Raw genomic sequence first — 13569 nt, 5'->3', positions numbered from 1 at the left:
CAAACTTTTCTGATGCATCACCGACTAACTGGAATTTCCTGGGAACGAACATCCGTGTAGTGCGACTCTGTGAGAGAGCTAGACACGTCGATCGGAAGACTGTTACATGGCAACCCAGGCTGTTGACTTCTGGAGTACACTGTTTTGAGTTTCGATTTTAGCTGCCCCATATTCAAATGCCACAAAATAAATCATTGCGAGGATGGTTTTATTAGTGATGACCAAAAGCCATTTATTAAAACCAGAACGCCTTGAATGAAAAAAAAATCTAGAGCTGACCATCGCTTACCAATTCCACTCTTGGATGCAGTGTTCGAATAGTTGTTACTAAATAATTATTGTTGTTGTTGTGGTGGTTCGTACATTTTATCGCGCACACAGATAAACTGCTCACTTAAAATGAAGGTGTATGGGCTAGTTTACTTCTAGGATCATCTCAAACAGTCTCGTGGCAAAATCCGCTGACAGACATTGCTGATCAATGAAACGGAACTGTGTGGTCCGACAGGCCTGCTAACTACGAGGATGCCCCAATCGCTAAGCCACCCTGGCATACTGGCTCTGGACGATTGCACGGACTACGCTGCACGCGTCCTTCCCGAATCCAAATTTCCATTCGCGCCTCAGCCCACTTTATATTCCCCCTAAACACTTACGACTTTGGAGCGGTTCTCCCACTGTACTGCTGTAGCACCTCAGTCAGCATCGAACGCAATTGGGAGTCCAGCTGAAACCCAGGTTTCAGGCTGCACGTACAGGGTGAGTCAAGAGACGTTTACAAAGTGACGTGGCACGTCGGGCATACAACAAAGATCACACAAGGGATCGCAAACGCCACGAGAGAGAGAGTGGGAAGGGCAGATGTGGGCTGGCATTGTCGGAGGCTGTTTAAATGGGCCGTACATTCTTCTGTCTGGGCCCACCTTTGCCGGTCGCAGATTGCGGTGGGCCATTCGCAAGGCCACCAGATCACCCGATCTGTCCCCAATCGATTTTTCCTCCGTGTGTGTGTGTGTGTGTGTGTGTGTGTGTGTGTGTGTGTGTGTGTGTGTGTGTGTGTGTGTCACCCGATCTGTCCCCAATCGATTTTTCCTCCGTGTGTGTGTGTGTGTGTGTGTGTGTGTGTGTGTGTGTGTGTGTGTGTGTTTGGGGGGGGAGGCGTTCCTAAAGGGTCTTGTGTATGAAACAATTACTTCGCCAGAGGGCCAAGTGGGCAGGATCGCTGCGGCAGCGCGGAGTCTTCCAGATACACCAGGCACCTGTGACAGTGGGCGCCGTTCAATGTCAGGAGTGTCTCGACGCATCTGGACGAAACTTTTATGATGTTCTGCCGTGGGCGTTCTTCGTAGCATGTGACTAAATAAGTAGAACGCCATTTAGTAGCCGCGTACGGCCTTTACGACCCCCGTTTCCTATGTGTTTACTGATTCTCGTCGTACGCCCGTTGTACCCTGTCAATTCGTAACCTCCTTTGAATCACCCTGCAATGCAGACTGAAGGGACGAATGGGACTTTCTACGAGGTCCGGGATTAGAACCCGGGTCTTCTCCACACGAAGCCACCCCACGAATGGGGTTTGCCCAAGCGCCAGTACTGCCCCGGCACGCCTCCCTCCTCAACCCAAATGCCCATTCACGCCTCAGCCCACCTGGTATTCCCCTTAACTCGAAAAGCATTGCAGAGACTCTGCAACTGTACTTTTTTTTGTTATGGTTTTAGGGCGCAAAACTGCTACGGTCATTAGCGCCCGGTCTGTGACTTAGGAAACAGTAAAAAAACGAAAACGGAAAACAGCAGCAATGGGAACGAAAGTCATTAAATTGGAGAAACTAAAAGCAGAAGGACGGCTTAAAAATCCACTACAGAAGGGGGTTGGTTGTCCCAAAAAAACTTCAAATGACTGACGTCATTTCACTGGCACGAATGAACTCTAGAACGCGATCGGCCGATCGCGTGTCATCTGCTAAAATTGACGATAGATCAGGCGACAGCTGTAGACGGGCGCGTAACGGATTAAAATAGGGGCACTCAATTAAAAGGTGTCTTACCGTCCACAGCTGAGAGCAGTGGGGACAGAATGGGGGAGGATCGCCGCTTAAGATGTCGATGGCTAAAAAGACAGTGCCCTATCCGGAGTCTAGTTAAAATTACCTCCTCCCGACGACGCGTTCGGGAGGAAGAGGTCCAAGCACAAGGAAGAGTTTTTACGTCCCACAATTTATTTTGGGGAAGTGTCGACCAGTGCGCGCGCCATAAATGAACAACACGACGACATAAAACGCTCCGGAGATCGGCGACGGGAATCGATTGAATTGCTGGCCGAAGAAGAGAGACTGCAGCCTTGGCTGCAATATCGGCCGCCTCATTTCCGCAGATACCAACGTGTCCCGGGAGCCAGAGGAACGCCACCGAGACGCCGCCCAGGTGGAGCAAGCGCAGACAGTCCTGAATCCGGTGGACCAGAGGGTGCACAGGGTAAAGAGCTTGGAGACTGAGGAGAGAGCTGAGAGAATCTGACCAGATAACGTACCGTATCCGCTGATGGCGGCGGATGTAGTGGACAGCCTGGAGAACAGCGTAAAGTTCCGCAGTATAGACCGAACACTGGTCGGGAAGCCGAAAGTGATTTGGGGTGTCGCCAACAACATAGGCACTCCCTACACCTAACGATGTTTTCGAGCCATCGGTGTAAACAAATGTGGCTTCCGTCATTTGTGCACATAGAGCAGCAAATGCCCGACGATAAACAAGTGAAGGGGTACCATCCTTGGGAAATCGACAAAGATCACGGAGCAGGCAGATCGGGTATCGGAGCCAAGGCGGTGCTGTACCCCAAGTTGTTGCAACTGTACTGGAGTAGTACCTCCGCGTCTAACGAAACGGGGGATCCTGGTCGAAACCCAGGTTTCAATCTGTAGGTATACATCGCTTACAAAATTGAGCCGATCGAAAAATTCAAAAAACTCAAAAAACTTAAAGCAAGTGGATGAAGTAAGGACGCACAATCGGGGGGGGGGGGGGGAAGGAGCAAAGAGTGGGGCAGTGGGGCACGGTGTGGAGCGCGGCAGCGGCGGGGCAGTGCGGCTGACGGGCCGTCACCTGTGACGGCGGGGGAGCGGCGCCCCGCCCCGCACAGGATCAAAGTGCCGACCGCCGGCGAGTCCGAGAGCCGCCACCGGCGCGGAAAAGGGGAGCAGGCGGCGCTAATTGGAAATTTCACGCGCAGCGGCGCGCCGGCCGCCTGCGCGCGACGCAGCCTTCACACGCGCGACACGCGTCGTCCAGGAGCTGCGAGCGGCGGCCGCTTTCACCTGCGTGCCTCTGCTGCTGGAAGGTCCTCTCTGTCGCCGGCCACCACACGGGCTCTTTCCGCCTGCTTACACATCCGTGAACAAGGGGCGTTCTGTAACCAATGCGCCACACTTTCTCCCTGAAAGCAGGTAGGTCTGATACAGGTTTTCGACTCTTTCGGCTACAACCCCCTATTTGTGAACGTAATCTCCGTTCAATGCAACTGCCTTTCGTGGGCTTACTGGAAACGCCCTACTGATCCACGCCGGTGCCAACGCCTCGCTGCACCAGTAACCTGCCCAGCACCAACGTACTGCTTCCCGTGCTGTGCATCCTTCACTGAACCGAACAGAAGGAAGGTGCGAGATACAAGATGCAACGTTGACGAGGAACAAAAGCCCGGTGAAGTTTTATGAGCTCCTCTCGGTTGCGCAGACTTGTCCGAGGCCTTGTATTTTCGTGGAGTTGGATCACCTCCAATGGGTGTGTCCGCACTTTTCCAGCGTTGCAGGAGTCGCAGCTCTGTACGGCCGGACGACACGCGGGACATCGGACGGGTTTGCGCGACCTACCTGCGATGATGACAGACGGCTGGCCCGACGACTCGCCGCGCTTTTGTTCACTGCCACGTCTCCGTAGACATTCTGCAAATGCCTACGAATTTCTGCGATGCTCTGATTTTCTGCACGTGGTAAGACCATGACAGCTCTCTGCTTGGAACGATACATATAGCGCCATCACCTATCGGAACTTCATTAAACTATGCGGGCTGAAGTGAGAATATTTCACGGTGTCCTACAAAAAATTCTGCATTGAAACTTCCTGGCAGATTAAAACTGTGTGCCCGACCGAGACTCGAACTCGGGACCTTTGCCTTTCGCGGTCAAGTGCTCTACCATCTGAGCTACCGAAGCACGACTCACGCCCGGTACTCACAGCTTTACTTCTGCCAGTATCTTGTCTCCTACTTTCCAAATCTCATTCTGGAAATTCTGCATTAATTCATCCGAAACTGACCGAGAAGAAAAGTGTGTTGCATTACTTACTGAACGCCCCTCGTACATATTTCGCAAGCTACCGTTTGGTGCACTTCTGGGGTTAACTCGTAGCACAAATGATATCTTTTCGCGTTACACGCGTCGGGACCTTTCCCTTTCGCGGGCAAGTGCTCTACCGATAGAGCTACCCGGACACAACTCACGACCTTTCGTCACAGCTTTACTTTTCTGTTAGCATTTCAAATAGATTCAACCAAGTTCATGTTTACACTGCACACGAAAGCCAATTCACGCACAGTAAACAACCAAAACCAAACACAAAGTGCCGTTTGTGAAAATGATCAATACTCAATTCCGTTTCTCACATATCATCATGAAAACTATGCCTGAGCGGAAAGGGCGGACAGACAGATTCCGCATTCCTACATTTCCGAAAAGCCTTTGACATGGTGCCCCACTGCAGTTAGCTAAGGTACACGCATACACATTAGGTTTCGAAATACTTAACTGGCTCCAAGATTACGCAATTAATGGACCTCAGTACGTTGTCCTGGACGGCGAGTGTTTATCAGAGACAAGAATATCGCCAGGAGCGCCGCAGGGACGTGTGGAAATATCGCTCTTATTTTCTATCTAAAGGTAGTATCTCTCCTGACAGTGGTCAGGGGCTATTTCTCTTATGTTTGAGCAGATATTTCGAATTTCGTTTCCGAGTTGTGGAGCTTAAGTCAGAGCAAACAAATAGTGCCCATCACACCTTTCACGAGACGCCCAGCGTAGACGGAAAGCGTCCGTTTGTTTCCCGTTGCAAATAAAATGATTTTTGAAGCTCAATTTTGAGTGCCCATTCGATAGACCGATCCCAGATTAGTGTACTCCCATATTCGTTTTGTCGATAAATATTAACAGTGACAGTAAGACACGAAGAATAACTTGTGCGACAACAGCGTTCCGGCCCGCGGTGACTGCCACCGCCAGCTGTTAACTTTACGGGTTTTACTGTCCCTGTTCTACATCTACATACATACTCCGAAATCCACCATACGGTGCGTGACGGAGTGTACCTCGTACCACAACTAGCATCTTCCCTCCCTGTTCCACTCCCAAACAGAACGAGGGAAAAATGACTGCCTATATGCCTCTGTACGAGCCTTAGTCTCTCTTATCTTTGTGATCTTTCCGCGAAATGTAAGCTGGCGGCAGTGAAGTTCTACTGCAGTCAGCCTCAAATGCTGGTTCTCTAAATTTCCTCAGTATCGATTCACGAAAAGAAAGCCTGCTTTCCTCTAGAGACTCCCACCCGATTTCCTCAAGCATTTCCGTTCATAGGTATCGATAAAACGAACTTCGGAATACAGTAATCTGGGAGCACTGTATCGAATGGGCACGTAAAATTCCGATTTAAAAATAATATTGTTTGTAATGGGAAACAAGCCGGCGGTTTCTGCTGTCGATGGGCGTCGCATGAAAGTAGTAACGAGCAGTAACTGATTGGGCTGACTCCTGCTATGCAGTGCAACAACGAATGCCTGCCGACACACCACAGTGTTATTCTCGATCTGTGCTGCTTTCACTCCGTCGTCTGCTTATTTTTAACAGATAACGTGAAGGAAGCAGTGCAACTGCATAGGTAACTGGTTTTAAGGCCACAACCAGTCTGCACTGTGAGGTCGAAACCATATGTTAAAATGGTTCAAATGGCTCTGAGCACTATGGGACTTAAATCTATGGTCATCAGTCCCCTAGAACTTAGAACTACTTGAACCTAACTAAGCTAAGGACAGCACACAACAAACCATATGCTAACTAGTAATGCCTGAAAGTATTCTGCATGGAACGCCCGAACTGTCGCCAACGTCGCTATATTGATGTTCACTCTGAACCAACATCGAAATCGTCTTCGACGGTGAATCACTGTTCTGATTCAGTTATACATACGAAACATGAAAGTAATTTTACGGAGCGTGATGGAAACAAAAATCACAATCCCCTCTTTTCTCTTGTACAAACTTCGAATTGTGCACGTATCGACGGCTATTGATAAGCCTTATTTAACGTGTGATTTCTCTGGTTTTACAGTCATAAGCTTTTGATATACACGAGAAGGAAGTAATGCACCGTTTCCGGCATCGGGCAGGTGTCTGTTCTGTGAAGAAAAAAGCGTCACCTAATTACTCCTCCGAAACTGTCATTTTGCTCGTTTTACCACTGAACACTTCTTAGAAATTTCGAATACTGTTAAGAGGAGAATATCGTTCCAATTAAAAGAACGGTAATAGCTTCAATATCTCTTCAGCCCAATGTACAAGTGTTACTAATACAGTAAATTACTTGCATTAATTTTACGGAAACTTAAGTTATGGTACTTCGAACAGTTTCAAAAATATTCAGGATGTCGAGTTTCTTTGGTATTAATATTTAAAATTCTGGATTAAATGCCTGTGTATGTGAACTGTCCGCCGCACTTCTTGTCAGTTACTCTCGTTTGTGTAGGTGAGATACCTGTTACTGCATGATCACAGGACTGTAGAAGACTCACTGGAGGGTGTCACACCCATTGAGTTACCTGGGAGTATGCGTACGGAGCGTTTCGAGTTACGACGACAATATAGAACTAATCGCATACAAAACTTATGTCAGACTTAAATCACTGGAAAAATAGTCGTCAGAAAGTGTAGTTTATCCACGAAAAAGCAAGCTTACGAGACACTCATTCATTCGACCAATCCTTAAATATTGCTAGTCAGTCTAGGATCCATAGCAGACACGATTGATGGAGGAAACAACAGACCCAGAAAAGAGCAGACTTCCGTCATATGTTCATTTAGTATGCGCGAAAGCATTACGGAGACTCGTCCTATTGAGGTGGCACACGCTGCAAGGGAGGCCAGTACATCACGGTGCGGTTTATTGTTAAAATTCCGTTAGCGTGCGTTCCTAGAACAGTCAACCTGTATGGTTCCTCTTACGTCAATTTCACGAAAAGCCCATGAAGGTAAAATCAGAGATTCGAGCTCACCCGGAGACTTCAAAACAATCGCTCTTCAGCGGGCCATTCGGGACTGGAACAGGAGAGATGGGAGGGACAGTGGTGGACGAAGTACCCCCCACCACTCACACACCGTAAGGTGGTAAGGGGGCTTAAGGAATGCAGACGTAAATGTAGGGAGGTCGATAGTCAGTTGATCTCATTTATGTACGTGTCATTACTTTCTCGCTTGCAGAGGTGTGTGTGTGGGTGGGGGGGGGGGGAGGGGGGAATGGGGGGAGGGGGGAATGGGGGGAAAGGGGCGGGCGGAGTAGTAGTAGTAGTAGTAACGTGACCTGGGATCAGAGAGAGATTTCGCTACTCGTGAAACGGTTTTGAAACTTTTCGCTGACTACTATCTCACGGCAAAAACAATCTAACGAGAAAATTGACAATAGGATAATCGGCAGGTCACAGTAGTAGTTTGCAATTTCCATCCGAGCTACGGGAATAACATTATACTGTATCTACCACACACCCAGCAACTGTCTTGCTTTCATTATGAAGCTCGCACTCTCCGCACATTGAGTTTCATTGCAGCACACCATTTCGTTTCCCTCGTCCGCCAGTTCAAGTCGTAGGGAGAAGAGCAGTAAACACGGCACCTCAGAGCGTGCCCAGAAGGGAAGCAACGGATCTGTGGACGTAATTTCTCTCAGCTCATTGAGGACTGACATTCACGAAGCTTGAATGACGTCTCTTCAACCTAAAAAACTGAATGGAGAGAACATTCGCGTTCGTCTCCCCCAAGAGCAACATAAAAGCAGCATTTGTTTTGTTTTAGGGTGCAAAAAACAACTGGGGTCATACGCGCACAAAAGCAGCATTAAGACTTTGTTTCTTCAGAATATTGCCCTGAGACTTCAAGGTTGAAATTTTAACATTTTTTGAACCACTTTTGTTGTATGCGAGAGCAAGTTTTGCTTTACCAGTTTTCTTGACTGAAAAATCAGTTCGGAGCTCGCAAGTCTCTTGGTGATTTTTTCGTGCGCCAGTAAGTTACAATTCTTTCGTTACCGCCGTACGACGCCATTCTATGTCATTATGAGGTTAAGTACATGAGATATTCTCACAGGAAAACTTACAACTGTCGTCACTGGAGTGTAGTATCAAACAGATTTTAATAGCAACGAAGTAACTTGGTTCAAATGGGACGCTCTTCAAACTATACTCATTATCAAAACATGGTGGTACGAGAAAGTCGGGAACTTTGCCTTGAAGTCAGTGAATAAAAAGAGTCCAGTCTTGAACGTTCAGTCGTGATTTACAAATGCTTTTGTGTGAATAATTCACGTCATAATTCGTGCCACTCACAACAATGGCATAGGGCAACTAACTACCTGCAGCGCGAAAAACTACGGCCAATAGCGAACATTCCAGAGGTTGGAGACCGCACGGTAGTAACGACCGGGAAGACGTTACCACAGTTGAAACCCATTTCTTTTATTTTTCTATGCCGCTCTACAATCGAAGCAGGATTTGACTGATTTGTAACGAAGTGCTCATACCATTTTTCTCCGTTTTCAACTCTCCATATTTTTTTCCGATTAAATTCCATTTACGTGCGAATTACCAATTTTCCACGTTTTTCCAGACAAGTCTCCACCCTAACTACGCAGTCGCTATCCATATGACTACAAATGAGTCATGATTTGCGTACTGAGTCCGTATGCAGCAGAAAACAATCTACAGTTCGTTGTTACATTACAGTTAGCCCTATTAAGTATCGGTCCTCACAAATCAGTCATCAGCGGTGACAAATCTTTTAAGCACAACTTTCTTCCACTATTCATGCAGTTGCGGCAGGAAGTAGTCTGAATTTACAGCGGCTTATGCGGAACTTACGTCGGCAGTTGATCTATTTCAAAACTATCGATTCAATAATCAGTTTGCCAACTGATGTATAAAACAAAGCTGCAGAAGGGACCCCATGTGCAGTTTATGTTTTTCCACTCTTTGCATGTCACAACCTCAAGCAACAACTTACTGATTTTCATAGGTACAAAAAGAAACATTATCAATTGGTCTAACAGTTTTCAAGAAATAAAATTAAGGGAAAATCCTACATAGAAAGAAACAGAGTAGACCGAGACCATCCACGCCTAACTTTGCCATCTATGAAACGAACTCTGTCGGATGGTGAAGACAGTACCTGAAAACCTTACTGTGGTCCATCGCGATATGAGAGCATAAAGCGGGAAAGAAACGACTGACATCACACGTATTCAGCACACATCAATAGGAATCAGCACGAGTAGTGACTGGATACGACGTTACTTCGCAGTTCCCGGTAACCCAGTTCGTTCCCCATGCCTTCTAACCGAATGCCCTCGTTCTTACATTCTGACATCGCTCGACGTCCAGTGAATTCCACAACAGACGTACTGGTGGCGTCTCCAATTTTCGCTTGACATACTTCGTTAACATACAGTCTCGGGATACATGTTTAAAAATTTCTAAGAGAAGAAGACCTCAGTGTCGCTCTTACCTTGAACTAGGCACGAACTGCAGGCGGCCCAAGCCGATACCGAAATTCGCCAAACGAAACAAACTAGAGAAGCATAGAGAAGGCCGTGACTCACCGTTCCTGTTCTCGCTGTCGGCAGGCTTCATCTGGATGGGGTGATGCATCTGGAACAGAAAGAGGAGCGCAGTGAGTGGGTGGTCACGTGACAGCTGACGGGGTGATACGGCGGCAGTGTCGGCGACATGCGAGACGCTGCCGACACGTCGCCGCCTGCGGAAGCCCCGGGGGAGAGAAGCGGCCGCAGTGTGTGCTTCATTTAAATTCCGCACCGGCTATCGAGGCAGTCGACCTTCTGCCGAGGTGGTGACTTACGACTACTTTTCTTAATGTTCCGGTAAGATTAGCTTCTAAAAATAGTTGGACCGCGACACGAGGAAACTACTTCCAGCTGTTACGCGGCTCTGACATTACGTAGAACGTGCCATTAATTTACAGGGTGGCGCACGAAATGTGTTACCATTTTGTTTTTGAATATAAACTTTGTCAATACAACCTGAAAGGAACATATACGACAATGAAGAGCCGTCCATGGAGATCTGTTCTAACTCAGTACATGCTGAATATGTCCACCATTTCGTTTCCTAACTTCCTTCAAACGAACACCGAAGTTAGTGATTACCCTACGGCACATATCTTCCGAAATTTCACTGCAAGCTTGAAGAATAAGTCTTCTGAGCTCCATTAAATCACGTGGACGTTTCGGGAAAATTTCTTCCTTTAGGTACCCCCAAAGAAGAGAGTCACATGGATTGAGGTCTGGACTATTCGGGGGCCAATTTTGTCCCTCATTGAAGCGACCTGGAAACCTGAGTGAAATGATCCGCATGTCGAAATGCTAATGTAAAAAGTCCAACACAGTGTTTGCAGTATGTGGCCTTGCTCCATCTTGCAGGAACCACTGCGTGCTGAAGGGCAAGGAAGTAGCAAGAAGCTGTGGAATGAAGCTATTGCGGAGCATGCTCAAATAACGTTCGCCGTTCACAGTTTCTTCAAAGAAAAAGGGTTCAAGAAGTCCGTGACTGGAAATTGCTACCCACGCTGTAATCCTCGGAGCATAACGTTGTCGTTCATAAAGCACTTGTGGGTTTTCAGTGGCCCAAAAGCGTACATTTCGTTTGTTAACCACACCGTCTAAATGAAAATGCTCCTCGTCTGAGAACCAAACATTGTTGAGAGTTTCTTCGCTACCCTCCATCCACTGAGCAAACAGTACTCTCCGCTGCTTGTATTCTTCAGTGAGCTTCCGTGCACAGATCATCTTGTATGGGTACATATGGAGGTCACTTTTAAGAATGCGTTGAACGGAGCGTCTGGATATTCCCAGTTGCACTGCTGCCTTTCTACACGATTTCCCGGGACTTCTCTGTACAGCAACTCGTACCGCTTCAATATTCTCCGGCGAACAAACAAGCTTAGGCCGAGGTCGCTTCGCTTCCAATACTGTTCCTTCCTGTACAAATTTATCGTACAACCTGTAAATGGTCTTCTTGCAAGGGATCCATCGTGTGTTAAAACTGTTGTCAAAACGCCTCTGAGTCACAACAAGGCTTTTCGTTTCATGAAAAAGTAACAATTGCCGATCGTTGCTGTCTCGTCAGTCTTACGTTGTCAGCCATTGCTGCTTACTAGTCTCCTAGCGGCAGTATCGTGAATTACACGTCATTTAGTAACTCATTTGTTTTTCCAAGCTCTGCTGGTGCTGCTGTAGAGATCCCAGCGGGATATCTAACGTGCGTCGTAAATTGTGAAAGAAACAATTGGTAACACATTTCGTGCGCCACCCTGTGCATCAGACATCGAATTTACATGTTGATATTCTTAAAAGAAGAGAAGACGAATATCATTTTCGAATTATACGAGGTGTAAGAGTTTCATCATTTATTGTATTTAGACATATTCCGAAACGACTGTACAACATCAGACGCAATTACAATTTTACATCTAAATGAAATTTTTGGTTTCGTACAATAGTTGTAAATATAAAAAGATGTAGTACCATAACTAATAAACACTGCCACGAGCAAAAGCTGCAAAAAACCCAAATCTCAACAACAGTGCTTCAGTTTATGTCAACGGATCATGTGGGGTGTTGCCGTAGCACCTGTTTCCACTTCTACTACCATGAAGAACAGTGACAGCTAATGAGTTCATAAAAAAATACGCAAAGGGCGCTTCTATAAACCTGCTGTTGAGGAAACACATTTCGGATCTGTCACTGAAAGTTATTGGTATAGTATGCTCTATGAAAACAATGGGGCCGTCACATTCTTCAAATTAGTGGGAAAGTGAAAAGTGGCAATTTATGTAAGGGTGACAAGCCAGACTTAACGGAAAAAGATTTCAGAGTCTGTTGAGGTGTATTTTCTGAGTATTTCAGTGGAACGGCATCGTGGTCTCTGGTAGCTCATTACCGAGTAATATGTAATTTTCATTTATTCAGTTTGTTACCACTATTATCACTCTTTCTGGGAAAATATGCGGTCACCAACACATGCAACACGAGAAACAGAGGAATGCAGCAACTCTGATACATGGCCTAGGACTGTGGTGCGCCTACCGTCGCTACGGTAGCACCTCCGCGTCGCTAAGCTACGTCCTCTTCCACTGTATTCCGTGACACCATGAAGGAGGTGCGTATCAGGCTGGTCATCATCAGAAAACCTACCCCTATTGCAGTTATCACTGCTAACGTACAGCTAACACAGCCGGAAAAACCAGCTCGTGTCAATACAAAAATAGTTGAAATGGCTCTGAGTACTATGGGACTTAACATCTGAAGTTATCAGTCCCCTAGAACTTAGAACTACTTTAAACCTAACTAACCTAAGGACATCACACACACATCCATGCCCGAGGCAGGATTCGAACCTCCAACCGTAGCAGTAGGGCGGTTCCGGACTGAAGCGCTTAGAACCGCTCGGTCACAGCGGCCGGCCGTGTCAGTACAGATGGAAAGCTTACAAAGGTGGAGACTGAACAGTCGGGGACTGCTGATGTCTCAGTGGGTCAGATTTCCTTTCAGTCAAGACGTAAAGCGCGCACCATTGACATTTGCACTGTCGTGCTGAGTGCAATAAAGATATAAGAAAACCACGGCGATGCACCACGAACGAATTATCCGTTTTGGACGGATATCGACAGATGTCTTCAGAGGCACCGGACAGCGGTGGGGTGCCAAACTGTCCGTCGCCCGCCAACCTAGGTTCACGCTTCAGGAAGGTGATGCCCGCCCGCACACTGCGAGGATTTCCACTGCTTGTCAAACCCAACGTCAGTGAGCAAGATCGCCGGATCTCTGCCTAATTGACAAGGTATGGACCGTTATGGGGAGGGCCCTCCAACCAGCTCGGGATTGTCACCATCTAAGGCGCCAATTCCACAGAATTTATCACGATATCCCTAAGGAAGAGATCTAGCAACTCTATCCTTCAATACCTAGCCGAATAACTGCTTGCGTAAGAGCCAAAAGGGGACCAATACGTTACTGATTTGTGAAGCTCTTTCTCTTTGTAACGCCGGAAATGCATATCCTCCAATTTCCATTTATTGTACTATAAATTTGTTTTCCTTATTTTTGTTACCTGAATATATAACATTTCTGTGTCTTCATATATTGTAATTGTTTTACTATTTGTATATATATATTTATGCATTTATGTCGATGTATAATTGGTTTGTTTCGTAAATATTATTTGTATTTTTACGCTGGGTCTTGCCTAGGGAAA

General features: G+C 46.9%; 1 protein-coding gene across 16 annotated transcripts in view; it reads right to left on the bottom strand.

Moving 5' to 3' along the window:
• LOC126092534 (CUGBP Elav-like family member 2) overlaps nt 1-13569 on the bottom strand; it is an 823092-nt gene that overhangs the window by 370542 nt on the left and 438981 nt on the right. For 15 of the 16 annotated variants that reach the window (XM_049908171.1, XM_049908169.1, XM_049908166.1 and 12 more), the window contains one exon: nt 9900-9948. In XM_049908171.1, the coding sequence (XP_049764128.1) occupies nt 9900-9948 (49 nt within the window). Of the gene's footprint in view, nt 1-9805; nt 9827-9899; nt 9949-13569 lie in introns of those variants that run through there. The other variant, XM_049908183.1, reaches the window with a different exon arrangement.

Source organism: Schistocerca cancellata, chromosome 7 (assembly GCF_023864275.1).
Source record: "Schistocerca cancellata isolate TAMUIC-IGC-003103 chromosome 7, iqSchCanc2.1, whole genome shotgun sequence".
NCBI lineage: Eukaryota > Metazoa > Arthropoda > Insecta > Orthoptera > Acrididae > Schistocerca > Schistocerca cancellata.
This window is presented reverse-complemented; position numbering and strand designations above follow the sequence as displayed.